The sequence below is a fragment of the Marmota flaviventris genome, chromosome 10 (assembly GCF_047511675.1).
Source record: "Marmota flaviventris isolate mMarFla1 chromosome 10, mMarFla1.hap1, whole genome shotgun sequence".
In the NCBI taxonomy this organism is placed as follows: domain Eukaryota; kingdom Metazoa; phylum Chordata; class Mammalia; order Rodentia; family Sciuridae; genus Marmota; species Marmota flaviventris.
In genome coordinates, this window is record NC_092507.1 from 27,109,984 (window position 1) to 27,136,416 (window position 26,433).

The 26,433-nt window shown below is 52.0% G+C and overlaps 1 protein-coding gene across 8 annotated transcripts; it reads left to right on the forward strand.

Annotated features, from left to right (window-relative positions):
• On the forward strand, positions 1-24,741 carry Map7d1 (MAP7 domain containing 1). Of its 8 annotated transcripts, none has more exons than XM_071617682.1 (18): positions 1-334; positions 7,060-7,142; positions 14,393-14,743; positions 14,928-14,996; positions 15,505-15,668; positions 16,273-16,387; positions 17,798-17,908; positions 19,070-19,455; positions 19,557-19,702; positions 21,646-21,968; positions 22,378-22,555; positions 22,640-22,778; positions 22,857-22,961; positions 23,210-23,263; positions 23,434-23,479; positions 23,580-23,670; positions 23,784-23,977; positions 24,147-24,741. In XM_071617682.1, exons 3-18 carry the CDS (start codon positions 14,395-14,397, stop codon positions 24,155-24,157), a joined length of 2,481 nt encoding a protein of 826 aa, XP_071473783.1. In that variant the 5' UTR covers positions 1-334; positions 7,060-7,142; positions 14,393-14,394; the 3' UTR covers positions 24,158-24,741. The 8 variants fall into 8 exon arrangements, with proteins under 8 accessions (XP_071473783.1, XP_027792988.2, XP_071473784.1 ...); XM_071617683.1 differs by lacking the exon at positions 7,060-7,142 and having other exon boundaries at positions 4-334; positions 19,070-19,192; positions 19,289-19,455; positions 19,563-19,702; XM_027937191.2 differs by lacking the exon at positions 7,060-7,142 and having other exon boundaries at positions 6-334; positions 19,070-19,192; positions 19,289-19,455.
• The last annotated feature ends 1,692 nt before the right edge of the window (positions 24,742-26,433 follow it).

Consider the following 26,433-nt stretch of genomic DNA (forward strand, 5'->3'; position numbering starts at 1 on the left):
CAGAAGAGGCCAGGCCCAGCCCGGGCGGTACAATAGGGTTGGGCCGTGGCCGGGACTGGGCCAGCGCCGGGCACAGAGCAGGATCTCGGCCGGAACCCACAGACAGTGGGCGGCCGGCGACCCCGAACCTCGCAGGCCACCAGCCTCGACTTTCCTGGAGCGTCGCCGCCTCCGAGTCGTTGCCCGCCTGGCGGGCCCGGCGTGATGCTCCGCGGGACCCCTGTCCTGGCTTCGGGCCGCCGCCGTCGCCGCCGCTGAGACCCCAAGACCCCCAGTGACGCCGCAGCCATGGAGAGCGGCCCGCACGCGGAGCCGGGTCCCGGTGCACCCCCAGGTATGCCGGGAGCCACACAGAGGCGAGGTGGGAGGGAGGTCCAGGGCCGCCTGGAGGCCGAGGATGAGGCCGGCTGCTGGGCGGGTACCCCTCCCCCGCCGCGCCCTCTGACCACTTGGAAGTTTAAAAATAAAGGCTGCGGTGGTGGCCGGGGCTCGGGGCCACCGACGCATCTTCTGACAGCTGCCCCCTCCCCCACCCCGGGTGCCAGGACACACTGGGAGGCGGGATCCACAGGGAACAGCTCGGGAGTTTTGGAATGACCCTTCCACCGCAGCCCAGTGCCATCTCGCCTTCCCTGCCCCCATCCCTCTTCTCCATCCACCCCAGGCCCAGAAGATCGTCTTCTAACTGAGCTGGGGCATCTGTCCCTCTCTCCATCCCGTGTGGACACGTGTGTCCCTAGCCTGAATGTGTGTTGGAGGTCCAGATTCTCAGGCCTGGCGCCCTGCATACCGAAGCCTAGGTCCTAGTCCCTCCACTCCCAGGCCCTGGCCAGACCTCTCCCCCACCCCATCCGTCCAGCTGCCGCGCAAAGGGCCTGTTGCTGCTGCGAGCCGGCCTGGAGGGGAGGGCCGAAGAGGGGGAGGTCTCTAGTGGCGGCTGCCAAGTAACCCGCCGGATAAAGGCGAGGGGGGAGGGGGAGGCGGCATTGTTTGGGGCGAGGGCGGGAGCTGGGGAGTGGGCCGCCTCCCCAGCAGCCAGGCCTACTCCGGAGCCCACCCAGCCTGATTTGGGAAGGAGGGGGACATAAGTAAATCTGCTTGTCCTGCCCGCCCTCGTGCCCCGCGACTGTGGGCCTGAGTCTCGCATTGCAGAATGAAGTGAAGGTTCCTGGTCTGGATTCCCCGGACCTGCCACATCATTCTTCAGCCTGAGCTTTTGGATACCTCCCCGCTTATTTACAGAACACACACATACACGCACACTCACACTCTCCAGGCTCCAGACAACCAAAGCTCCCTTACCCACCGGACACCCCACCAACCACCATTGCCCAGGACTTCTGCAAATCCCATTCGATCTAGGAGCAGCTGATGAGGGGGTGGGGACTGGTTTCTGGTTGGCCTGGTGGTGGAGGGAGGGCTTTTTCTCTTTCTTCCTGGAAGGGGAGGGAAGAGCATGATTACTGAGGACCCAAGTTTTGTTCCCACTGACTCAGGGGGGAGGTGGCCTTGTCCCCACACCTCCATGGAGTCCTAAGCCTAATCCCAGTCACCTCCCTGCCCCCTGGGGCATGGGACCTGGATGAAACAGTGTCTGTGGGTGCGGAGAGAGCCTGGGACAAGGTGGGGCTGCTTGGCTGTGGGTGGGCTCCTCCCCATGCCAGCTTTGATGTGTGGAATGGACCCCGTAGGTGTGGGAGTTAGGAGGCTAAGGAGAGGAGGCTACTGTCAAACTGGTGGATTTTAGGAGATGTACAGACTGCTGGAAACAAGGGTGTCTACATCTGTTTTGACTCTTCTGATCCTGGGAGGGGATACCCAGGGAGGCCCTGCCTGGTCCATTCATCTGCTTACAGACCCTCTGTACCTAAGAGTCCCCTGGCACTGCAGTATACATGGAGTGGATGGAGTGGTGACCTAAAGGGCTAGAGAGGTGCTAGATTATAACTAGGACACTTGGGTGGGGGTATAGACTGAATGTGAGGATATGATGGGATTCTGAGCTGAATCAGGGTCATAAGTGAGGGCAGGGAGCTGCCTACAGGGTCCTGGATTGGGAAACTCTTGTTTACGCAAGGGTCTAAACGGAATTATATGAGAACTTGAGTCAGGATGGTGGCTAGTCCCTACACAGAGAGAAGCTGAAGGTGACAGGAGTCCCAGTGAGACAGGGCTTCCTGGGAGTAAATGTCATGCCCATAGCATGTGCCCTGGGAGAGTCTGAGACGTGGGCCTGAAGCTCTGAGTGCACGTGACAGGCCCCTTGCCCCCATGTGCACTTGCACAGGGAGCACTAACAGCAGGCAGCACAGGACAGGGGAAAGTATGGCTCCTGCTTTTGGGTTAGAAAACCTGGGTGGAAATCCCAGTTAGATGGTTACTGACTACTGGACTAGAGCAAGTGATTACCCCCTGGAGCCACAGTCTCTGCCCCTGGAAAATGGGGTCGTGTTATCAACCATGTGGGGTGTGAGAGTTAGAGATGATGAACCTGAAGGAACCTGGCACGCAGACACCAGACACACACAATACAGTGTTATTACCATTATTGTGGTTAGGCTCATTGGAACTGGTGCCAGGAGGGAGGGATGAAATATGGGGGAGGTGGGGGTGGGAATTGGGAGGTAGTTGGTTTCAGAGTGTAGACTCTGGAATCAAACAATTTAAATTCCACCTCATAACACTACTGGGTGACTTCCGGTAAGTTGCTTAGCCTGTCTCAAGTTTTCCCATTGATAAAATGAGAACAATGTTAGAAATGATCTCATAAAGACATTAGGATCATTAAGTGAAATGAATACTTCAAATTCTTAGTCTAGGCCCTTGCGTGGAATTAGTTCTCAATAAATGCCAGCACTTTGATTTTTGTTGGTATTATTTCTAATTCATCTAGAGGCCCGAGGAGGAGAATATGTGATGAATTAGAACTTCAGGAGGCAAAGAGGTCAGAGAGCCAGGGGAGGGGAGTGCTACACAGACATGTGACAATAGGAGTAGGAGAAGAGCCCCAAGAGGTGCAGACATCCTGCACTGTGCTGACGTGCCACTGTGCAGCTTGGTATTGGCTTGGCTGACATAGAGAACAGAGTCCCTACCCCGGGCTCAGCCGAAATGGGGGGACGTTCCTAGCCTGGTGTAGAGGGGAAAGCAGGGGATGTTCACCTGGAGGGAAGTCATGTGTAGTGGTGATACAGTGGACAGTGTGCTGTGCTTGTGGAAGGCTTCGTGGAGGAGGAGGTATTTGATGTGGACCTGAAAGGACGAGTAGAAGCTGGGATTGGCACAAGGGGCCAATCATACATACATCAGCTAGCCTGACTGGCACCTCCCACTGTCCCTCCTTGGGCTAGTGAGTCCTGAGGCCTCTGATGAACCCCTAATGTGCAGTCATGCGTATGCAAATGAGGAGGAGGGGTGCTAAGTCAGCTTGGCTCTCCTCCCCAAGATGGGCAGCTGCTCTTGGTGGGGCAGAGGTGAGGGAAGGAGCTGGAGGCTAAAAACCACACTATAGTGGTGGCATTTGAAGGCTATTAGGCAGGTCTCAGGTCTGACCAAGCCTGGAGGAAAGCAGCTGGAAACCATGTCCTTGGGTCCCTGCTGGGCCTTGGGGCCAGGGAGAGAGCCAAAGAGCCGGGCTCAGATAATGCAGCTTTGTTGGCTGGTGGTTGCTCTGCCTGGCACCCCAGGGCACAGCCTCCAGTGTTTCCTCCATCACCTCTCAGCTGCAGCTCTGCCCTGAGGGGAGCAGAGAGCCTGGTAAGGGGGTGGGGATCAGTTTTGCTGCCCTCCCTCAGTGCTCCTCACCAATTGTAGGAGAAGATGTGACATAGTCTCCCTGATAATCCAAGTTATCTCCCCTCTATTGTCTCCCACTCCTATTTGTTAAGGGCCTTCACTGTGCCTGGCATAATGCTCATCACATTATGTGCATTGTCTCATTTTTTTTCTCATTATTTCACATGACAATCCCATGAGTAGAACTGATATTATTCCCATTTTATAGACCCAGAGAGGTAAAGTTACTTGCTTCCAGTCACACAGGAACTGACAGAGGCAGAATTTGAACTCAGTCTGTGCACCAAACCTCTATACTGATTTATCATTGCCAAGCTGGCCAGTGACAGGGTCTAGCCCATTTCTCTTCCATAACTGGTCTTCTGAGGGCGTCTTGGTCTTGGGGACTGCCTGATCTTTTCTCTGGCGGGCAGAGGTAGAGCTAGCACAGCCTCTGAGTTCCCTGTGAATCCTACTTAGTTGGAGTCTGAGTAAGTTGGACCAGAAGGCAGTCACAGCCCTAGTGGCAGTGACAATCTAGCTCATGGGCCATCCCCAGATCTTGGCCTAGGGCTGGACCCTGCCCTCTGCCTCTGGGCCTGTGCCTGGGTTTCCCTGCTCAGGCTCAGGGAGGGACTTGGTGGAGCCCAGGCTGCGGGATGGGGTCATTTCCTGCCGCCTAAAATAACAGGAAGTGGGTGCTCCTGATTGGAGGCTGGAACAATGGCCGCCAGCTGGGCCAGAGAGCTCCTTCAGATCTGCGGTGTCTGTAGGGCTCCTGGCTTTATTGGGCTTTCTCATCCACAGAAGCCTCTGCCTGGCCCTGGTGCCCTATAGCCCAACTGCTGGGGCAGGCTGTACCCTCCCAGTCACTCCAGGCCAGGAGTGATGCTGCCCCTTAGAGTCTCCCTGTCCCAGTCCCACATTTAGGCTTCCCCAGCTTTGTCCTTCCTACCCATCCCTCATTCTTCTAGCCCAGACATCTCCAGAAGGCAGGGAAACCCAGGAAGCTGCCCCATTGGATAGCAGACTGAGGGGTAGAGACTGTCACCGCAATGGCTTCCAGACCCCTTTGCTACCCACCAAGCTGCATGGCTTAAGCATGTGTTATAATCTTGCTGAATCTGTTTCCTGATGTGTAAAGTGGGGTGTTGATAATATCTGCCTTATTAGGCTGAAGACGGAATGAACTAACGAGCTCAGTGCAGTTTGCTGGGCCTGACACAAGCCCAACATCCCTGTCGCCAGTCAGACTTTCCCCAGGCCCAGGTGAAAGGGAGGGCAGAAGTGACCAGGATGAGGCTGGATAAATATATAGGGGACATGGAGTATCTGTGCATATATGTGTCTCTAGGTTTCCCTTGTGCTCAGAGGGGGTACCTGGCTCTGTGTATGTCTGTCTGTCTGTCTCAGGATGTGTGTGTGTCCCTGTGTGTTGTGAGAGAAAGCAGGACATATGTCCACTGTGTAACCAGGTATGCTGTTGGTGCCTCTCCCGTCTCTGGTGTGTCCTTGTCCATCTTGCCATGTGTCTTTGCCCTCTGCCTGCTTCTCTGTCTTCATTTGTCTGGTCTGGTGTTGTCACTTCAGGAGCCAGGAGGGCTCTGTTAGAGGTCTCACTTGTCTCATGCCTCCACCTCCTATGTGTTCTCCTCCTGGTGTGTTGTCTGGACCCCCTCTGCTCCTCGCTGTCCAGGTACCTCCCTCCTTGTCTCCTGGTGGCCAGCCTGGGCAAGAGCCTGCCTTCCCTGCATTCTTGTGCTCTGAGCTCAGTGCCTCTCTGCCCCACCTGCACCCTGCACCCTTTGCTTTTGTGGGGGGAACCTCCCTGGGAGTCGACAAGTCACTTCCTTCTTTAGGGAACAGGCAGTGCCTCGGGGAGGGGTGATGTGACCATATACCAGAAACAGCGTGACATAAGGGTTTTGTCATCAGACAAAGCTGGGTTCCAATCCTACCTCTGACTCCGACATGAACAATCCACTTATAACCTGTCTGAGTAACAGTTTTCTCACCTGTAAAACAGGGGCCATTCGTGGTACTTTCCCTTTGGGCTTGTCATAAGACTTGACTGAGACAGGGAAAGTGCCTGTGATGGGACTTTAATAAATTAGTTTGTTTTGTGGGGCACAGTGGCGAATGCTTGTAATCCCAGCCACTAGAAGCTGAGGCAGAAGAAGGAGTTCAAAGTCAGCCTCAGCCACTTAATGAGACTCTCAGCAACTCAGCAAGAGCCTGCCTCAAAATTCAAAACAGGATGGCATGTAGCTCAGTGGTAAAGCCCCCTGAGTTCAATCCCCAGCACCTCCCCCAAATTAGTTTATTTCTCTTCCTGGATTTAGGAGCAGTACCTGTCAGGGTATGCACAAGATGCTGATATGACCTTGACATTTAGGGTTTAGAGAGACATTTAGGCCTGGAGCAACTTGGGACCTGATTGCACTGTCTAGACGGCCTTTCACAGCACCTCCACCCATCCACCTTCCCACCCACCCCCCACCCACCCATCTACCTATCCATCCACCCACCTATCCATCCACCCACCCATCCATCCATTTATTCATCCATCCAAGTATTCATTAGCAGACACAAGCTCCTACTCTGTGCCAGGCAGTTCCTGTATGAGGCTCTGGGGTTGGAAAAGGATCAAGTCGCAATCTCTTCTCTGGATCTCACACTGATGGGGGAAGAGGAAGGGAGATTGAGTTATCAGTGCTGTGACAAGATTGGGTAAGGCAGGGCAGCACATCCCTTTAGTCCCAACGATTTGGGAGGCTGAGGCATGAGGATCATGCCAGCCTCAGCAATTTAGTGAGAACCTGTGTCAAAATGAAAAATAGAAAGGGCTGGGGATGTGGCTCAGTGGTAAAGTTCTCCAGGGTTCAATCCCCAGGACCAAAAGAAAAAATAAATGCAACTGTTTGGCCCAGCAGGAGTTGATGGGGTAGGGTGAGGGAAGGCAGGAGGAAGGGACTTCAGCTCCAGAGGGTGGTGTGGTGAGCTAGTACCCAAGACATGTCACGGCACTCCCCAGGACTTGGCCCCAATCTTTCTGCAGACCCCAAATGCAGTCTCTTTGGGGAAGATAGGACTTTTTTTTGGTACCAGGGATTCAATCCAGGGGCACTTAACCACTGAGCCACATATAAATATTTTATTTAGAGAGAGGCATTTTATATATATATTATTTATTTTTTATTATTTATTATAATATATATTTACTATATATATATATATATATATATATATATATATATATATATATATATATTTTTTTTTTTTTAGAGACAAGGTCTCGCTGAGTTGCTAAAGCCTCACTAAATTGCTAAGGCTGGCTTTGAACTCCTGCCTCAGCCTCCCGAGTTGCTGTGAGTACGGCCATGTGCTATTGCGCCCCAGCAAGACAGGACCTTTTTAAAAAATGATAATAATAATTTTTAGTTGTAGATGAACTATTTATTTTTATGTGGTGCTGAGGATCAAACCCAGTGCCTCACTCGTGCCAGGGGAGTACTCTACCACTGAGCTACAGCCCCAGCCCCAACCCAGGACCTTTTGACCCCACAATTGCAACCAGATCCTGCACCTTTGCCCTGCTAATGCTCTTTGTGCCAAGAAATAAATACAAACTATCTGTCTCTTATCCAGTTCTCAGCAAATACTTCTGGTGGATATCAACGTAGCAGAATAAAACTGACAGTGCTTAAAACCTCAAAATCTGGCATAGACCAAAAATAAGATAAAAATTAAGTAGCCAAAGGACACATTTCTTTTCTTTTTGGTACTGGGGATTGAACCCAGGAGTGTTTTACCACTGAAGTACATCTCCAGTTCTTTTTTTTTTTTTTTTTTTAATATTTTTTAGTTGTAGATGAATACAATACCTTTATTTTATTTATTTTTATGTGGTGCTGAGGATCGAACCCAGTGCCTCACACTAGGCAAGTGTTCTGCCACTGAGCCACAATTTAGTCTCACTAAATTGCTAAATTGCTGAGGCTGGCCTTGAACTAGCAATCCTTCTGCCTCAGCCTCCGGATTCTCTGGTATTAAAGATGTGCACCAACATGTTCAGTGAAGGGTCACATCTGATGAAGGAAAATGTGAATAATGAGAAAGGACTCAACAAACCTTATAGATAATTAACCAAGGAGTTAACTTGGTTTAATACAATTTGTTTGCGATAACACTGTCCCAATGACATTTCATGAGAGTTGGCATCATTCTGAGGAAACATTTGTATTCAGGGTCAACAGTCTGCCAGGTCACAAGAGGAGTTCCAAATGCCCTGTTTGCCTCCTGAGAAGTTTTTCTTGTTCAGTTCTGGAGGAAACACTCAGTATTATTTTTGTTAACTTCTACCTGAGTACTTTAGTCCAGGAAGCGGCCCAGACTCTGTTGAGATGGGGTTGTTCTGCTTCCCTTCGAGTGTTTGTTCTTTTTGCAGTAAATTGCTGCATGGACCTACTCTTCTTTAAAGTGAAACTTTCCCTTCATATGCGCCTGCGTTAGGCCAGGGCTGCCTCACGGCAGAGCAGCATTTCCCACTGTTTCTGTGGACCTGGTACAATGGGAGCTGCCGGGCATGCAGCAGTGAGCAAAGCAGAGGTGGCCTAGCCCTTCCTCACAGACTTGGAGGGGGCTGACAGAGACAGTGCTCCAGATAAAGGCACATGAAGCCACAGATGTGTACAGTGGAGGCATTTATCCTAGTCAGAGATTTATCCTTTTGTGGCCTCACCAGGGAAATGATGACTAAACAAAGATCTGAAGGGTTAAGTAGGAGTTAACAAAAAAAAAAAAAAGAAGAAGAAGAAGAAGGGGAAAGAGCATGTGCAAAGGCCCTGTGACAAGGAAGGAGCTTGGATGATTATCAGAGTTAAAGAAAAGGTCAGTGTGGCTGGAGTTCAGAGAGCAAGAAAGAAGAGAAGGGTAGAAGAGATTTAAGATGTATGGTGGCAGGGAACAGGGACTTCAGAACTGTGCCAGGCTTGTAGATCCGATTGAAGCATTTTGCCTTTATCTCCAGAACAATGGGAAGGCACTGACTGAGAGGTCTCAAGTGGTGAAGAATAACCTATTCAGATCTGCTTTAGAAAAACTTACTGTGGCCTGATGCTGATACCAGCAACTCAGGAGGCTGAGTCTGGAGGATCTCAAGTTCAAGGTCAGCCTCAGAATTAACAAGATCCTGTCTCAAAATAAAAAAAGGAATGGTGATGTAAAGTGGTAACACGGCCTTGGATTCATTAAGCAGAACAAAAATAAATAAAATAAGAAGGAAAGAAAAGATCACTCTGGTTGCTTAGGAGAGAGCAGCAGTAGGTGCGGTAGAACAGGACTTTGCAGTCCTCCAAGTAAGAAGGATGACGATGCTCCCTCCAGGGTGGGGTTTTCAATTTCTTCATTCCCCGATTATTTGTGGAAGAGCTATGTGCTAGGCTCTGTTGGCCTTAGAGTTAGAGCACTTAACAAAATAGGTGAAACTTTGTGCCCTCATGAAGATTATAGTACAGCAGTTGGAGAGTGTTCAAATGGGGTTAGCAGCCAGGCGTGGGGCTGTGCACCCCTAGTCCAGCTGCTCGGGAAGCTGATGTGAGAGGCTTGCTTGAGCCCATGAGTTAGAGACCAGGCTGGGCAACATAGCTAGAACCCATTTCTAAAAAAGAAAGAAAAAAAAAGTAGTAATGGTGGTTGAGATTATAGAGAAAAATGGAGTAAAAAAAAAATAGACAGTTGAGAAGGAGATGGAGACTTTCACTGCAGTTCATAGTTTTTTGTTGTTTTTCTTTCTTTTGGTACTGGGGATTGAACCTTGGAGTGCTTACCACTGAGCTACATGATTTTTTTTTTTTTTTTTTCGTTTGAGACAGTCTTGTTAAGTTGCCTCGGTCCTCGCTAAGTTGCTGAGGCTGGCCTCAAACATTCTGATCCTCCTACTTCAGCTTCCCCAGTCACAGGGATGACAGGTATGAGCCACCATGCCCAGCTGTAGTTCATAGTTTTACTTATTTATTGGGGGGCGAGTGCCGGGAATTGAACTCAGGGGCACTGAGCCACACCCCCAGCCCTATTTTGTATTTTATTTACAGTTGCTTAGTGCTTTGCTTTTGCTGAGGTTGGCTTTGAACTTGAGATCCTCCTGCCTCAGCTTCCTGAGCCACTGGGATTACAGGTGTGCACCAATGAGCCTGGCTTCCTAGTTTTAAATAAGGAGTCAGAGAAGGCTTTGTGGAAAAAGATATTGGAATGAAGATCTGAAGAAGGTGAGGGAATGAGGTCAGCAGGATATGGGGGCAGTGACTTCCCAGCAGAGAGGACACAGTAAGAGCTGGAGAGACTGAGCAGGTGGAGGAGGGAGGAGGAGATGAGGTCCAAGAGGCCGCAGGCTCCAGATGGAGGGAGGATCCCCTGAGTCTCAGAGGCCATGGTGATGACTATGGGTTTCCCTCCCCACAAGATGGGGAGGTTGGGGAGGATTTTGTCTGGGAGTGACATGATCTGACTTATTTTTAAACAAAATCACTCTGGCTGCCATGTTGTGAAAAGAATGGGAGCAAAGAGTATTGTAAGAAATGATAGTAGCTCAAGTCGAGGTGATAGAAGTGGAGATAGAACTGATTGGATCTGGGATATACTTTGAAGAGAAAGCCAAAAGAATTTGCTGAGAAATTAGACATGGAGTATGATGTAAGAAAAGAGTCTGAAACGACTCAGCGGCCTGAGGAGCTGAAGGATGAAGCTGCCATTAACTGAGCAGGGGAAAACTGGGGGAGGCGCAGGGTTGGGGGGAAGAGGAGCCTGAGTTTGGATGTGTTAAATTTGGGGCATCCAGGGGTGTCAAGTAGGAGTTGCATGAGCGAAACTGGTCCTGAAGGGAGAGGTCTGGGCTGGAGAAACAAATTTGGTTGTCGTCAGCAGAGGGATGGTATTTAAAGCCCTGAGTCTGGATGAGATCACCAGGGGAGAACGTGGGGACAGAGAAGAGGTGAGTTCCATGTGCAGCTGAGCCCTGGGGCAGGCAGCTGGAGAGGTTAGGAAGTTAGGGAGGGGTCAGCAGAGAGAGCAGAAGTCCCAGGCAGCAAGGCAGAAGGAAACAGGGATCTCTGGTCTCCAAAGCCAACTGAGGCAGGTGCTTGAAGGAGCAGTGAAGGGTCCACCTGTCCAATGCAGCTGACAGGACAAGGGTGGAAAAGGGCTCGTGGACTTAGTGGTGTGGAGTGAAGGCTGGACAGAGTGGGTTCTTTGGTAGAGCTCAGAAATAGACAGATTCTTCTGGCCTGGTACTGCTTAATGAGTCCCTGCCAGGGACCAGAGGTGACATACCCTCTCACATCTGTACCAACAACTCGGTGAGGAAACTGAGGTTTGCACAGGTTCTGAGTTTGCCCAGGGTCCCACATAGAGCCGGGATCTACTCAGGCATGTCTGAGTCTGCAGCCTAAGACCTTTCCACGCCCAGGGCACGTCCTTTGCTATAGGCTGAGCTCCTCCCAGCCTCCCTGCACAGGACTCATCTGGACCTACTTGGGGATTCACTTCTTGCCTGGGTGGTGGGTGTGAGTTTCCTAGGTGTAGACAACAACGCCTACCAGTTTTCCTTGCAACACCTGCAGCACGCACAGGTGCTTGGAGAAGGGCAATACACAGGCCTCGCCCTCAGCCTTTAAGCTTGATACTCACACACCCAGACTTTGGCCCCAGACAGTCCTGGGTTCAAATCCTTATTCTGCCACATACCAGTTTTATGACCCTGGGCGAATCAGCTAGTGGGGTGCCTTGGTTGCCTCACTGTATGATGGGGTAAGAGTCTGCCTCTCAAAGTGGCTGTGTGGCAGGGTGCTTACTACTCACTGAGTGGTTGCCACTAGTTTTGTTGCCCTTTGGCGTTAAAGAGTTTGCAACTGGCTGGGAAACAGGTTGGCAGTGACCAGGCTTCTGTCTCCAGCTGGTATAGGGACAGCCGGGTGGCCTGTCATAGGGCCTAAGGGGTCTGGCAGAGTTGGAGGGATCACTGGGAGACAGGGCCTCAGCTGGGGCTCTTACTTGGAGCACAGGAAGCTGGAAGGGAAGGAATGAGCATAAGCCTGAGACAGACTCAAGAAGGTCCCCTGCCTAAGGGTGTGGGTTCTGGTGATGGATGCTGGGTTCAAGTCTAGGCCTCTTCATTTACCAGCTTTGTGACCTCAAATTACTCTACCTAACCTCTCTGTGCTTTACTTTCCTCTTCAGTATGAAAGAGATGTTTCCTGAGGATTAAAACAAGTTTGTGTAAAAAGCACTGCACACACATAGGAAGCTCTTGATGAATATAGTACTGTTAATGGTTAGTGAGTGACACTCATCACAATACTGTGAGGTAGGTAATGTCTGCATTTCATAGGACAGGCGTTGTGGCACAGAGAGGGTCTGTCACTGGCCCAAGGTCACACAGTGGGGAACCAGAATTCATATTCGAATAGTCTAGCTTCAGAGACCAAAACAACCCTTAGATTCCCACCTCCCTGAGAAAGGCATCTTGACTCCAAAGACATCTTTAGTCACCATTGAACTCCCAGGAATGGGAGTTTATCTCACACACAGAGGGTCCGAATTCCCAGAACAGGGCCCTAGTGTAGTGGGCCAGGCCCTCAGTAAAAGCAAAACATGCTTCCCTAGATGCACCTTCACACAGACACTGTCCTGCTCTCTCGGGTTGGTGGTTGTGTCCCCACAGGACAGCAGCAGATGGCATCGGGGCTCAATATGCACAGGATACTTTTGTTTTTTAGTACAGGGGATGGAACTCAGGGCTTTACCCATGCTAGGCAAGCACTCTGCCACTGAGCTGCACCCTCAGCCCTTCTGTGTTTTTATTTTGAGAAGTTGCAGAGGCTGGCCCAGAACTTGTGATCCTTCTGCCCAAGTTGCTGGGATTATAGGCGTGCAGAGGATTTCTTTTTTTTCTTTCTTTTTTTGTACTAGGGACTGAACCCAGGGGCACTTTACCACTAAGTTACATCCCCAGCCCTTTTTGAATTATTGGGGGGGGGGGTACCAGAGATTGGACTCAGGGGCACTTGGCCACTGAGCCACATCCTTGGCCCTATTTTTGTTTTGTTTTGTTTTTGTTGTTGTTGTTGTAGATGGACACAATATCTTTATTTGTTTTTATTTTATATGTGGTGCCAGGGATCGAACCCAGTGCCTCACTCATGCTAGGCAAGCGCTCTGCCCCTGAGCCACAACTCCAGTCCCTCCTCAGCCCTATTTTGTATTTTACTTAGGGATAGGGTCTCACTGAATTGCTTAGCTCCTCGCTTTTGCTGAATATGGCTTTGAACTCGCGATCCTCCTGTTTCAGTTTCCCAAGCCACTGGGATTACAGCGTGCGCCACTGTGCCTGGCCTGTCCTTTTTTGTTTTTAAATTTTGAGGTAGGGTCTTACTGAGTTGATGAGGGTCTCACTAAGATTCTGAGGCTGGCCTTGAACTTGCAATCCTCCTGCCTCAGCATCCCTAGTGGCTGGAATTAAAGATATGCACCACAATACCAGGCCAGAGAATACTCTTTGAGAGTCCTGGAGGCATCACAAGACCCACAGGAAAAGGGAGTGTAGTATTATTACTGACACAGGCATTGTGCTAAGTACTCTACTGCCATCCCCACTAGCTTGGGCTCTTTATACCTGTTTAGATATGAAAACAGATTCAGAGAGGTTGAGTGGCTTGTCCAAGGTTGCCTGTGGAGAGGTAGGACTTTCCTCCCTGTCTGAGGTGGTGAAATCAGAACTGGGCCCTCAGCTGCCTGACTGCAGCTTGTCTTTCCGCTGCCCCTTGGCATGCACGTGTACACATATGTACATGCATATTTGCCAAATTGTTTGTCTTCCTTACTGGGCACTTTGGTGTCTTGTATAAGGTTCATGAAATATTCATGTCTTAAAAGAAGAAACTGAGGGCGGCTGGGGAAAAAAAAGAAAGACTGCAAAATAGATGTAGATGGAGCTGGTTGTCCGCTGCACTGGGGACTCCAGCAACACAGGCATCCTACTTGTGCCCATGCTTCTGTTCTTCCTCCTAGTCAATCCCGTGTGTCCTGCACAGATACCCTCTATGAACCAGACCTTGGCCTGGGCACTGAGGTCCAGAGGTAGAGTGGAAGGGTGAGGTTGAAGACATGAAAAACAGTCATTACCATTTGGTGCATGAACAAGGGCTTCAAACTTTTTCTCAGTTTTTCCAACACACCCTCCTCCTTTCCGCCCGTGCACATGTTGTTCTCTGCCAGAACCCTCTTCTCCTTGCTTTGCCAACTCCGACTCATCCTAGTGATCTCAGCTTGGCTGCTGCTTCTTCAGGAAGCCCTCCAAATGCAGGTCCACCATCTCTGCAGTGCTGCTCAGGATGTGGTGCTTACCCTCTCCTGGAACCACCTTGCTATTTATTTGCCCTGCCGAAGGGCACGCTCCTCAAAGTCGGAGATTCTGCTGTTTCTCCACCATTATGTCATTAATGTCTGGTCCACACTGGACCCAACAAATGAATAAGTCCACTGGGCAAGGGAGATAGCTCTGTATTGAACCAATGGTCCAGATATACAATCTGACCCTCACTCCTCTCTTGTGTTGGTCTTTCAGCTATGATAGCCAGAATCCCCCCAGAGCCAAGACCTTCTCCAGAAGGAGACCCTTCACCCCCACCACCGCCACCACCAATGTCAGCCCTGGTCCCAGACACTCCCCCGGACACCCCTCCTGCCATGAAGAATGCCTCTAGCCCTAAACAGCTCCCAGTGGGACCAGAGAGTCCACCAGGGCAGGTGATGCCTAGGCCAGCCCCCCTGCAAGAAGAATTCCCTTCTTCAGAAGCAAAAAGCAGGGGACCCACCCCACCAGCCACAGGCCCACAGGATGCCAGGCCTTCTCGAAGGAGCAGCCAGCCATCCCCAACTGCAGTGCCAGCCTCCGACAGCCCCCCCACCAAGCAAGGTATGTGTGAAGTCCCTGGTCTTGGGTCCAAACCCCTTGGCTCATGTTCTAGCACTGGGCAGTGCTGCCTGAGGGAACCCCCTTTTCCCTAGAGAAGATGAAGGGGGAGAGGGGCAGGGCAGAGGGATCCCCAGGCTGACTGCTCCTTGGGGAGACATTTCGACCAGCTCATGTTCCTTCTAAGATGTAAAGAAGTCGGGAGAGAGACACAAGCTGGCAAAGGAGCGGCGAGAAGAGCGGGCCAAGTACCTGGGTGAGTGTGGAGGCGTCGTGGTCCCCTTCACGGTCATCATCACCTTCAGCATCCTGTGAATGATGCTGCTGCTGCTGCTGGAACGCTTCATGTGCACTCTGCATGTCTCCTTTAACCCTCTCCGCCCATTTTGAGGCTCAGAGAGATGAAGTCACAGCTAGTATAGTAGCTGAGATTCAAACCCAGAGGCCTCATCGCAACCCAGATCCACGCTCTTAACCACAATACATGGATATCTGTCCAGTCAAGTCAGATGGGGATCTTGCATTGAAGAGCCCCTTTCTCCTTCAGTCCCGAGAAACCGGAGGCCAATGCTGGAGAAATAGGCCTCCTGTGAAGCCTGTCTTCAGGAAGCCCTTCAATGTGAGAGGGGGTCTGGGAGTGGAGGCTCCACCTAGGCAGGCAGGAGACAGACTACCTGGGCTAGGGTCTCAGGGAGGTGTCTGGCCCAGACCTGCTGCAGAACCCCTCACACGCCTGGCTCCTTCCCCCCGCCCCCCCCACGCAGCGGCCAAGAAGGCAGTGTGGCTGGAGAAGGAGGAGAAGGCCAAGGCCCTGCGGGAGAAGCAGCTCCAGGAGCGCCGTCGGCGGTTGGAGGAACAGCGACTTAAAGCTGAGCAACGCCGAGCTGCCCTGGAGGAGCGACAGCGGCAGAAGCTGGAGAAAAACAAGGTGCATAGGTGCTGGTTGGTACTGGGCCTGCACAGCTCTGCACGCTGGGGCCTGCATGTCTTTGTACTGGAAGTTGTATGCACATGGGTATTCATGTCTCCACTGGTCCCATCTGTGACCCTGGGCCACCTTTGCTCCCCTACATGCCACTGTGGGGTCCCTGTGACTGTGCCCGTGTGTGTGTGTGTGTGTGTGTGTGTGTGTGTGTGTTGCATAGGTTGTGTGTATGTGCCTAGCACTGCTACATGGGTAGATGCCTGACCCTGCCAGGTGGCCTCAGGCTAAAGAGGAAACATCCCCAAGGTCAGGACCCTCCCTGCCAGTGGGACATAGCTCTGCCTAGGAGTTCTAGGCAGGGAGAGTCCCACCCCATCCTCAGAGAAACAGCTCAGAACACCCAGGAAATGACTCAGGCACAGTGAAAAACTCTCCAAGAAGTCCAAAGGGATCTATTGCACATATCCTTAATCACAGCAAGGATTCAGTAACCCTGGTTACCTGCAATGAGTCAGGAAAAGCTTGGGTAGGGGGAGGCACTGTCACAGGAGAAATAAGGCTTTCTCTTAGATGTAGTAGATGATTCTGAGCCCAGACTTCTCTCCAGGAGCGCTATGAAGCAGCCATCCAGCGGTCAGTGAAGAAGACGTGGGCTGAAATCCGGCAGCAGCGCTGGTCCTGGGCAGGGGCCCTGCACCACAGCTCCCCAGGACATAAGACCAGTGAGTGGCCTGGAAGGGCTGATGGGTGGGTGGGCGAGGCTGAGGCCTGGCAAAGTGGGGAAGGGGCCAACTTCCATATAAGGAGGTGGTGGCTCCCTGCACCAGGTGTGTCTGGCTTCTCGTGACTTGTGTCTTCTGGAGTGGTCTGTAAACTGAATCGTCCCTTCCAGTATCAAATCAGAGATGGATTCTCTCCATTTGGTTTGCTCTTCAAACCTCTGTCATTTTAGGAGTAGTCTTCTTTCCTCCTGTCAATTACTATTAGTTGATGATACATAAAAGAGGATTTTAATGCCCTGCAGACACTGGATATTTAAAGAAAACTGTCACCCCCTCTCTTGGAAGGTAGATTTTTATCTTTGAGTTCTCTTCATGTAGACTCATCATAGATTTTGGTCTGATTCTTTGCCAGCATGTATGTACCACTGTGTTTGGATGTCTTTATGCAATGGCAAAATTCAGTATTTCTAGCTCTTACCTTCTAGCGTATGTGCTCATGGATCTGTTTTGTGTAGCTTGACGTGTTTGCAATGGTGTATTTGTGGCCTTGTGTACCTCAGTGAGGGCTCCTAAGTCAGACAGACTGGGGCTCCAGCTCTGACACTTGTGCTGTGACCTTTAACTTCTCGACATCTCACTTTCTTCATCATGAAATGGGGATAACAATACTACTTGCCTCCGAGATTGTAGGTAGATGTTTGGAGAATCAAGTGAGGTAACAGGTGTGTGGTGCCCAGCACAGTGCCTGGCACATGGTAAGCATCCATGAATGCTAGCTGTTATAAATATCAGCCATGGTCAGGTTGCTTCAGTGTATTCATGCTTTGTGTGCATCTGGGTCTGACACATTGTCTGCTATTTGTGTTTCTGTCTGTGCATGTCTGCACACACATGTGCATATGCATAAGTACCTACCACTCTATATGCCTGTGTCTGCATGTCTTTGTCTTTGTGTGTCTGGATGAATATGTGAATTTGTGCTAGTGATTGTGTGTGGGTTCTTCTGTTCAGGAACGTCTGCATTGTCCCAGTATGTGGGTGTTGTATCCATAGTGCCTTGGCTGGGCAGTGTCAGCAAGTGCCAATGCTGGGTGGTTGTGGGGAGGGGTTGCAGCACCCAGCCTAGGGAATGGCTTCCTTTGGTCTGGCCAGGAAGGCTGTAGTTTTTCTAGAGTCACACCATTTCCTCCCTCTGCTCATTCTCTGTCGGCTCCCCCAACCCAAGTTGTCTCTGATCACGTACCCCTCATCCTCCGCCTCCCAGGGCCAAATCTGCCTCCTCCTCCCCATCCTAGCCTGCCCACTCCTCCCTCTCCCACCCTGCCCTCGGAGCATCCTGCATGGAAGGCCTCAGTGCCCCCCCTGGCTCCTGTCTGGCCCGGCCCTAATGCCGTGTCTTTTCCCCTCCAGGTGGGAGCAGGTGCTCCGTGTCGGCAGTAAACCTGCCCAAACACGTGGACTCTATAATCAACAAGCGGCTCTCAAAGTCCTCTGCCACGCTCTGGAACTCCCCCAGTAGAAGTAAGAGAAGGCCCAGCCTTCCCCCTCTAGAGCCCCTTGTAGCCCTACCAGGCGTCCTCCAGAGCCAGCCAGAACATCAGTCCCTGGAGCCCTCACAGACTCCAGGTCCCCATCCCCATTTGATCCCAACCAGGGTGTTATGCCCTTCTGGGGAGCCGGCATTTGGGTCTGGACCCTGAGGACAGAGTTGTGCCCTGCAGGAGAGGAGAACGGAGACAAAGGACAATGGCCCACAGGGCAGAAATCCTGGCAGGAGCCTCAAGAGCAAGTTGGGGTGGTGGCTGAGAGTGGGAATAGCCTGGCAGCCTTATCCCCAACCACAGCCAGCTGGCCTGGGCCAACCCGAGACAGATGGCCTTACCCCCATGTGTCAGATTGGCCTGGGTGCTGTGTGGGGGTCATTCTGGCTCCACCCTGGAGGTCCATACAACCCTGCCCCACTCTGCCTTCAGAGCCCCAGCCGAGACCTTGGCTAGTTCCAGAGCTGTGGCTAACCAGGGTGGCACAGTCCCTGCATTCCCACCATGCCCTGGTGCTTACATATGAAAGGAGCCATGGTAGGAGTTATTTATAAGTTTCTTTAGCTTTTATTTGGTTGCTTTGTTGCCTAGCAACCAAATCAGCTGCTGCACCAACCCCACCTGACTGACGCTCAAAAATAACCCAGCAGCTGAGGAGACAGAGCAGGGTGGCCTAGGGCAGCCAGGCCCCCTAGCAGCCTCACCCTGGCACAGGACTTCTAGAGACTGGATCAGAGGAACCAAGGATCCTCGCTGTCCCAAATGCACAGGCTCATGCCTGCCCCAGACCAGTACTCTGAGAGCAGAAGAGGCAGGACCCTACAGAGGGACATGGAAGAGGTGGATTGGGTCTTCCACCAATCCTGCAGGGCTGCTTCTTATGCTCACAGTTCCGAGCCACTTCATCTGGGGACAGTGGTAGGCAGAATCCTGAAGCCATGCAGGGTGTTACCCGGGGAAGTGTTTTCTTGTCTGGGTAGGCAGTGGAGGTCCAGATCTCAGGAAGGACAAGTGTGGCCCCGTGTGACTCAACAGGAGATTCATTCTGGATGAGAATCCTTGGGCTCATCTTGAGGACAGTACCTGTCCCCTCCTATACCTCCGCCTGCAGTGACCTGCTTCTCCGGTGTTCTCCCCCCAGATCGCAGCCTGCAGCTGAGTGCATGGGAGAGCAGCATAGTGGATCGTCTGATGACGCCCACCCTCTCTTTCCTGGCTCGGAGTCGCAGTGCGGTCACTTTGCCCCGCAACGGCCGTGACCAGGGTAGGGGCAGCGGCTCTGGGAGACACCCCACGAGGGGCCGGGCAGGGGCCCGCCTCGCGCCTGGGCCGCACCCCGACCGCACTCATACCTCCGCAGCCGTGCCCGTTTGCCCGCGCTCGGCCTCCGCCAGCCCCCTGACACCGCCGTGCAGCGCCCCCCGGAGCGTGCACCGCTGCACCCCGGCCGGGGAGCGCGGAGAGCGGCGCAAGCCCAGCGCCGGGGGCAGCCCCGCTCTGGTTCGCCGTCGGCCGGAGGCCTCTCCGGTGAGTGGCAGCGCAGGTGGGAACAAGCTGCCTGTACCCAGGAGCACGAGTGGCACTGACCTCAGCACCCCTTCTCCGCTCTCTCCTACCCTTCCTGCCAGGTGCAGAAAAAGGAGAAGAAGGACAAGGAGAGGGAAAACGAGAAGGAAAAGAGTGCCCTGGCCCGGGAGCGCAGCCTCAAAAAGCGCCAGTCGCTACCTGCAACTGTGCGGCCACGTCTCTCTGCTGGCACCACCTCTGAGCTCAGGTGGGTGCAAGTGGTGGGCGGGCCCTGCACCACCCCAGGCCATGCATACACGCATTCATTCACAAATACTTGCTGGGCAGGCACTCTAGAATGAAAGTTTCTTGAGGGCTTTTTTTTTTTAGTTGTACATAACACAATACCTTTTTAAAAAAATATTTTTTAGTTGTACATGGACTCAGTATCTTTATTTTGTTTATTTGCTTTACTGCTGAGCCACACCCCAGCCCCTTCAGGGCAAGTTTGTATTTTCTCCTTTCCCTTTTTCTCTTTTCTCTCCTTTTCCTTCCTTTCTCTCCCTCTTTATTTCTTTCTTTTCTTTTCTTTTTTTTTTTTTTTTTTTTTTTTTTTTTTTTGGTACCTGGGTTTGAGCTCGAACACTGAGCCCCATCCCCAGCCCTATTTGGTATTTTATTTAGAGACAGGGTCTCAGTAAATTGCTTAGTGCCTCACTTTTGCTGAGGCTGGCTTTGAACTCTAATCCTCCTGCCTCAGCCTCCCTAGCCCCTGGGATTGAGTCGTGGGACACGTGCCTGACCTCTTTCATGTTTTGATTACTGAAGCACCTCAGTACTTAAAACATTGCCTGACACTATGGTAAGCACTTTGATGAGCTAAGTCAGGTTTAGTTTTTGCTCTCATTGAGAGTACAGGCTAGGGGCTGGGGTTGTGGCTCAGTGGTAGAGTGCTTGCCTAGTATGCGTGAGGCACTGGGTGGGTTCGAAACCTGGAACCACATTAAAAAATAAATAAATAAAATAGAACAAAGGTTATTTGATCTACAACTTAAAAAAAAAAAAAAAAGAGTACAGGCTAGCCAGGCATGGTGGTGCACCCCTGTAATCCCAGAGGCTAGGGAGGCTGAAGCAGGAGGATCAGAGTTCAAAGCAAGCCTCGGCAGTGGTGAGGTACTAAGCAACTCAGTGAGACCCTGTCTCTAAATAAAACTCAAAATAAGGCTGGGGATGTAGCTCAGTGGTGGAGTGCCCTGAGTTCAATCCCCAGTACCAAAAAAAAAAAAAAAAGAGTACAGGCTAGAGGGGTTGGGGTGGGGCTGGGGCTCAGTGTCAGAATGCTTACCTAGCATGCATGAGGCACTGGGTTCAATTATTAGCACCACATACAAGAAAAAAAGCAAATAAAATAAAGGCATGCTGTCCATCTACAACTACAAATTTTTTTTTTTTTTAAAGAGTACAGGCTAAGGGGGCTGGGGTTGAGGCTCAGTGGTAGAGTGCTTGCCTATCATGCATGAGGCACTGAGTTCTTTCCTCAGCACCACATAAATGTAAAATAAAGATATTGTGTCCACCTAAAACGTAAAAATAAATATTAAAAAAAAGAGAGTAGAGGCTAGGGCTGGGGTTGTGGCTCTGTGGTACAACACTTGCCTAGCACCTATGAGGCACTGGGTTCCATCCTCAGCACCACATAAAAATAAATAAACAAAATAAAGTTATCGTGTCCATCTACAGATTATATATATATATGTGTGTGTGTGTGTGTGTGTATACACACAAGAGTACAGGCATAAATCAAAAAAATCTCACAAGTCAAGGCAGTATCACAGGCCTGTAATCCCAGTGGCTTGGGAGGCTGACGCAGGAGGATCTCCAGCCTCAGCAATTTAGTGAGGCCCTAAGCAATTTAGCGAGGCCCTGTTCCTAAATAAAATATAAAAAGGGCTGGATGTAGCTCAGTGGTTTTGTACCCCTGGGTTCACTCTGCAGTAACGAAAGAAAGAAAGAAATCTCACAAATGATATGCAGTTACAAACTGGAGAGTATGCACTAAGAGGAAATGATATAGTATTGTAAGAGCAAATAGGTGGGGAGTGCTGACCTAGCCTCGGGGAGGGACATTTCCATGAGGAAGTGACGCTCAGAGTGGTGTGCATGCTTGAACACTCTCTGCCCTCCAGTTCTAACCCTCATCTTTTCTCTCAGCTCCAAGTCCAAGGCCCGGCCATCCTCTCCCTCCTGGCACAGGCCTGCCTCCCCCTGCCCCAGCCCAGGGCCAGGACACACTCTGCCCCCGAAACCACCGTCCCCCAGAGGCATCACCGCATCACCTAAGGGGAGGGTTCGGAGGAAGGAGGAGGCAAAGGAGAGCCCCAGCACAGCAGGGCCAGAGGACAAGAACCAGAGCAAGAGCAGGGCAAGTGATGAGAAGGAGCCAGCAGCTCCAGCCTCACCAGCACCCTCACCTGTGCCCTCGCCCACCCCTGCCCAGCCCCAGAAGGAGCAACCCACAGCAGAGATCCCTGCAGGTGGGCATGAAGAGAAAGTGGAAAGCCAGGGAAGCCAGCTTTGCCTGCATGGGAGGTGGTCAGGGGGGTGGGCCACCAGAGATGCCTGGGGACTGGTACAAGAAGAGGGGCTGAGCTGGGGTTGTGACTCAAGTGATACAGCGCTGGCCTGGCACAAGTGGGAAACTGGGTTCCATCCTCAGCACCACATAAAAATAAAAACTAAAGATACTGTAGCCACCTAAAAAACTAAAAAAATAAATATTTACTGCCCCCAGCAGGTTCAGCCCTCAGAACACAGGCTACTCAGTGTGGATGGTAGCAGTTCAGTGGGTGGGTTACTTTGAGGTCCAGGAAGCAGGGGTAAGCTGGGGTGGCAGAGGAGCCTGTACAGATGTGTGCTGACTCCCTGGTCTTGGCTTCCCTCCAGGTACTGCTGTCCTGACCTCACCCCCAGCGCCGGCTCCCCCAGTGACCCCTAGCAAACCCATGGCTGGCACCACAGACCGAGAAGAAGCCACTCGACTCCTGGCTGAGAAAAGGCGCCAGGCCCGGGAGCAGCGGGAGCGCGAGGAACAAGAACGGAAGCTGCAGGCAGAAAGGGACAAGTGAGTGTGCCCTCGGGGACTGAGGGGGCCCTGTGTGGCCTGGAGAAGAGGCTCAGACTGAGCCTCATTTTCCCTGTCCTTCAGAAGAATGAGGGAGGAGCAGCTGGCGCGGGAGGCCGAGGCCCGGGCACAGCGAGAGGCCGAGGCCCAGAGGCGGGAGGAGCAGGAGGCCCGAGAGAAGGCGCAGGCGGAGCAGGAGGAGCAAGAGCGGCTGCAGAAGCAGGTGCCCCAGCTGGCAGGAAGGCCTGGGAGGGAGGAGGGCAGGAGCCAGGTGCCCAAAGCTCACTGGAGTCTTTGGCAGAAAGAGGAGGCCGAAGCCCGGTCCCGGGAAGAAGCAGAAAGGCAGCGTCTGGAGCGGGAAAAGCACTTCCAGCGAGAGGAACAGGAGAGGCAAGAGCGCAGAAAGGTGTGTGGGGAGCCCTTGGGGCTCACGTGGGCGTGGTCTATGTACTGGGCGTGGTCTGCATCTGGGTTGGGTGGTGCTAATTGAATGCAACCAGAGAGCCCAGCCCAGAGTTTGTAGAGGGTGGGATGAGGACTTGGGGCCAGTTCTGATTCCTGGCTTGAAAAGGGTTGTTATGAGCTGGGGGTGGTTGGTGCGAGGTTTAGGATAAGGCCGGGGCTTGGGCCTAACTGTTTGGGGCCTCCAAACAGCGTCTGGAGGAGATAATGAAGAGGACTCGGAAGTCAGAAGTTGCTGAAACCAAGGTCAGGATTCCTGGGTTGGGAGCAGGGATTGGGGAGAGGAGGGGAGGAGGATGTGAAAGGCATCCACAGAAGGAGGGAGGCTGTGGGGGAGGCCCAGATGGGAAGACTTGAGGACCACAGTCAGATGGGTCCAGATAGCCCTTGGATCTGACTGCTGTTCCTCCTCAAAGCAGAAACAGGACAGAAAGGAGGCAAAAGCCAACAATTCTGACCCAGGTAAAGCCCCTGTCCCCCTTATCTCCATCCCTTTTGCTATCCCCAACCTCCAGCGTCACTTGCCAGCCACTGGCCAATGACCATTCCTTCCCTGACATAGATTCTGTGAAAGTTGTAGAGGCTCGACCCTCAGGGTTGCAGAAGGAAGCTGTGCAGAAAGAGGAGCCAGCTCCCCAGGAGCCACAGTGGAGGTACTAGCTCCCAGCCCTAGGGACCCTGAGCAGGAAGGCAGCCTTAGGCTGGACCTGGGGGGTGGCCTGGGGACTGGGAGGCAAGGTGCTAACTGGGGCCCCCTCATTCACAGCCTGCCAAGCAAGGAGCTACCTGGGTCCCTGGTAAATGGCCTGCAGCCTCTTCCAGCACACCAAGAGAATGGCTTCTCCCCCAAGGGACCTTCTGGGGACAAGAGTCTGGGTCGAACACCAGAGGCAATCCTGCCCTTTGCAGAAGCAGAAGCCTTCCTCAAGAAAGCTGTGGTGCAGCCTCCACAGGTCACAGGTAGGGACCCCTGGCTCCTGGACCCAGATCCAACCCTCCCAGCATCCCTCTCCAGATCCCCCAGCCCTGCCTTCTCTTCTTAGAACTTTGCAAGAGGCTCTCCCTGCTGCTCCCTGAAGACCCCAAGAGGCAAGCTTTCCCTGACTCTACCCTTCCTCCTTTCCCCTAGAAGTCCTTTAAGGGGTTGCCTTGGATCCAGACATGGCTGTGAGGGCTCCTCTGCGTCATCTACCAGGATGTCTGGAGGAGAAAGAGACAGAACACAGATGGAAGTGGCCTGGGCCCCTGGGGGTGGGTCCTCTCTGTTGTTAATCTGCACCTTATAGACTGATGTCTCTTTGGCTGGAGCCAGACCCTGCCCCTCAGTGCATTCGTGTGCTCACACGCGCAGACACCCCCCATACACACACATACACTCACAGCCTCTCTGGCCTCCCCCCTGGGGCAGGGCCATCTGTAGTATTTGCCTTGGTTTGGTGGGGTACAGTGGATGTGAATACTGTAAATAGCTTGTGCTCAGATGCCTCTGTGTGGAGGGGGCAGGTGCAGGAGGCAAACCCTCCTTCCAATGCTCCCTGGGGAGATCTTCCTCTCTCTATTTAACTGTAACTGAGGGAGAACCCAGGCCTGGGAATGGGGGGACACCTTGGGCCACAGGATACTGGTTGCTTCAGGGGAACCCATTCCCCCACCCTCGCCTGGAATCAGTGTTATTGCATCTGATCAAACTTCTCCAGAAATAAAGTGAGAATAATTCTGCCAAACCTGTCTATCTTTGGAGCTGGCGGTGAGGGTGGGAGTAGGTGGATTCCTGAGTTCTAAGAAATGAAGGGGCCTAGGGCCTAGGGATACCTCTCCCTACCTGCCGGTACGAATCCTAGACCCCCTGCTCTATGATCTTTCAGTCGGCTCATGAATTCATTCATTTATCCATTCTTTCAACAAATATTTTCACATCTACCCTGCATCAGGCCTAGGCTACACAATGTAGATGCAGTAGTAGGAAAAGATGTAACCTCTGTCCTGTGTGTTACAGTCTAACGGTAAGCACCATAGGCATTGTGGGCCACCTACTCGACATCCATTGCCGTCACCCCTTCCTCATTCCACACAATCCTGATTTGTTGAGGTACCCATCTTCCTCCTAGACCCCACCCTGTGCTTTAGCAGATCCACGCCCCAGAGATCAGTCATGATTGTGGTGAGCCAAAAGTGATGGCCCCAAGTCCCTTGTGAGCTATTGATTAGGCATGAACAATTCCAGCCAACAAATGTGAAGAGAATCCACTTGGGGGCTTCTGGAAAAGGCTCTCTCACTTGAAAGGAACCACAATGTAGCAGCCACCCTCTAAGATGATCTCCCAATGTCTCCTGGTATTCACATCCTTTTGTTGTACCACATTGTACCAGGGTGGGGCCAAAATACCAGTAGAATACTGCACAAGCAATGGTGTGTCACTCTGAGACCAATCTGTGAAAGATACTGAAGCCTGTTGTGGTTGCTCTCTCTCTCTTGGGTCACTCACCCTGGGGAAGGCAGCTGCAGTCCTGAGCAATCTTGTAGAGAGGCCCACATATCAAGAAACCAAAGCCTTCTGCCAGCAACCATGTGAATAAGCTTGGAAGCAGATCTTCCAGCCTAGGCCAGCCTTCAGATGACATCAGTCCTGGCCAACAGCTTGACTGTCACCTCATGAGAGACCCTGAGCTAGAACCAACCAGTTCTACTTCCCAGAAACTGTGAGATAATAAATGTTTTAAACTGTTAAGTTTTGTGATAATTTGTCACAGTGCAATAGTTAATATACATTATGAGGAGAAAACCCTGCTTGTATGATATGAAGTCCCAATAGGCTGCTTGAAATTCTGCATCCTCCTGCTAATTAACCTAAGGACAAAGCCAACATCAAGGATGGCAGAGCAGCCAGATGAGAACCTCTGACCTTGAGCATCACTGAATTAGCCAACTCCTTCCCTGACTGTTTAGTCACTGCAAATTGGTTTTTTGTTCCCTGTGCCCCAAAGCTTCTAACTTATACAGGGACAATAAACAAATACTTAAACTTGAGGGGAAGCCAGCCATGTGAAAAGAAGCAAGGAGAGTCACAGGGGAGGAGAGCATGTGGCGCGCGCGCGCGCGCACACACACACACACACACACACACACACACCCTGGGGAGAAGCAGGGTTGTAGGGGCAACAGAAACAGTGGGGAGAGTAGCTAGATGGGGCTGGGAAGGTGGTCAGGGGCCAAGTCATAGGAACCAGGGAGATGACAAGTGCAGGAAGGGAACAGATGCTCTGGGCCCTCTCCTTGGTGGAGCTCTTTGCACACCCCTCCCACCCCCAGCTCCTGTTTGCTCTAGGGCAGAGACTCCAAGATTTCCCTGAAGAGCAACACCCTCTGAACACTCTTGGGGAATCATTTACTCATTTATTCAATCAATAAATTGCCT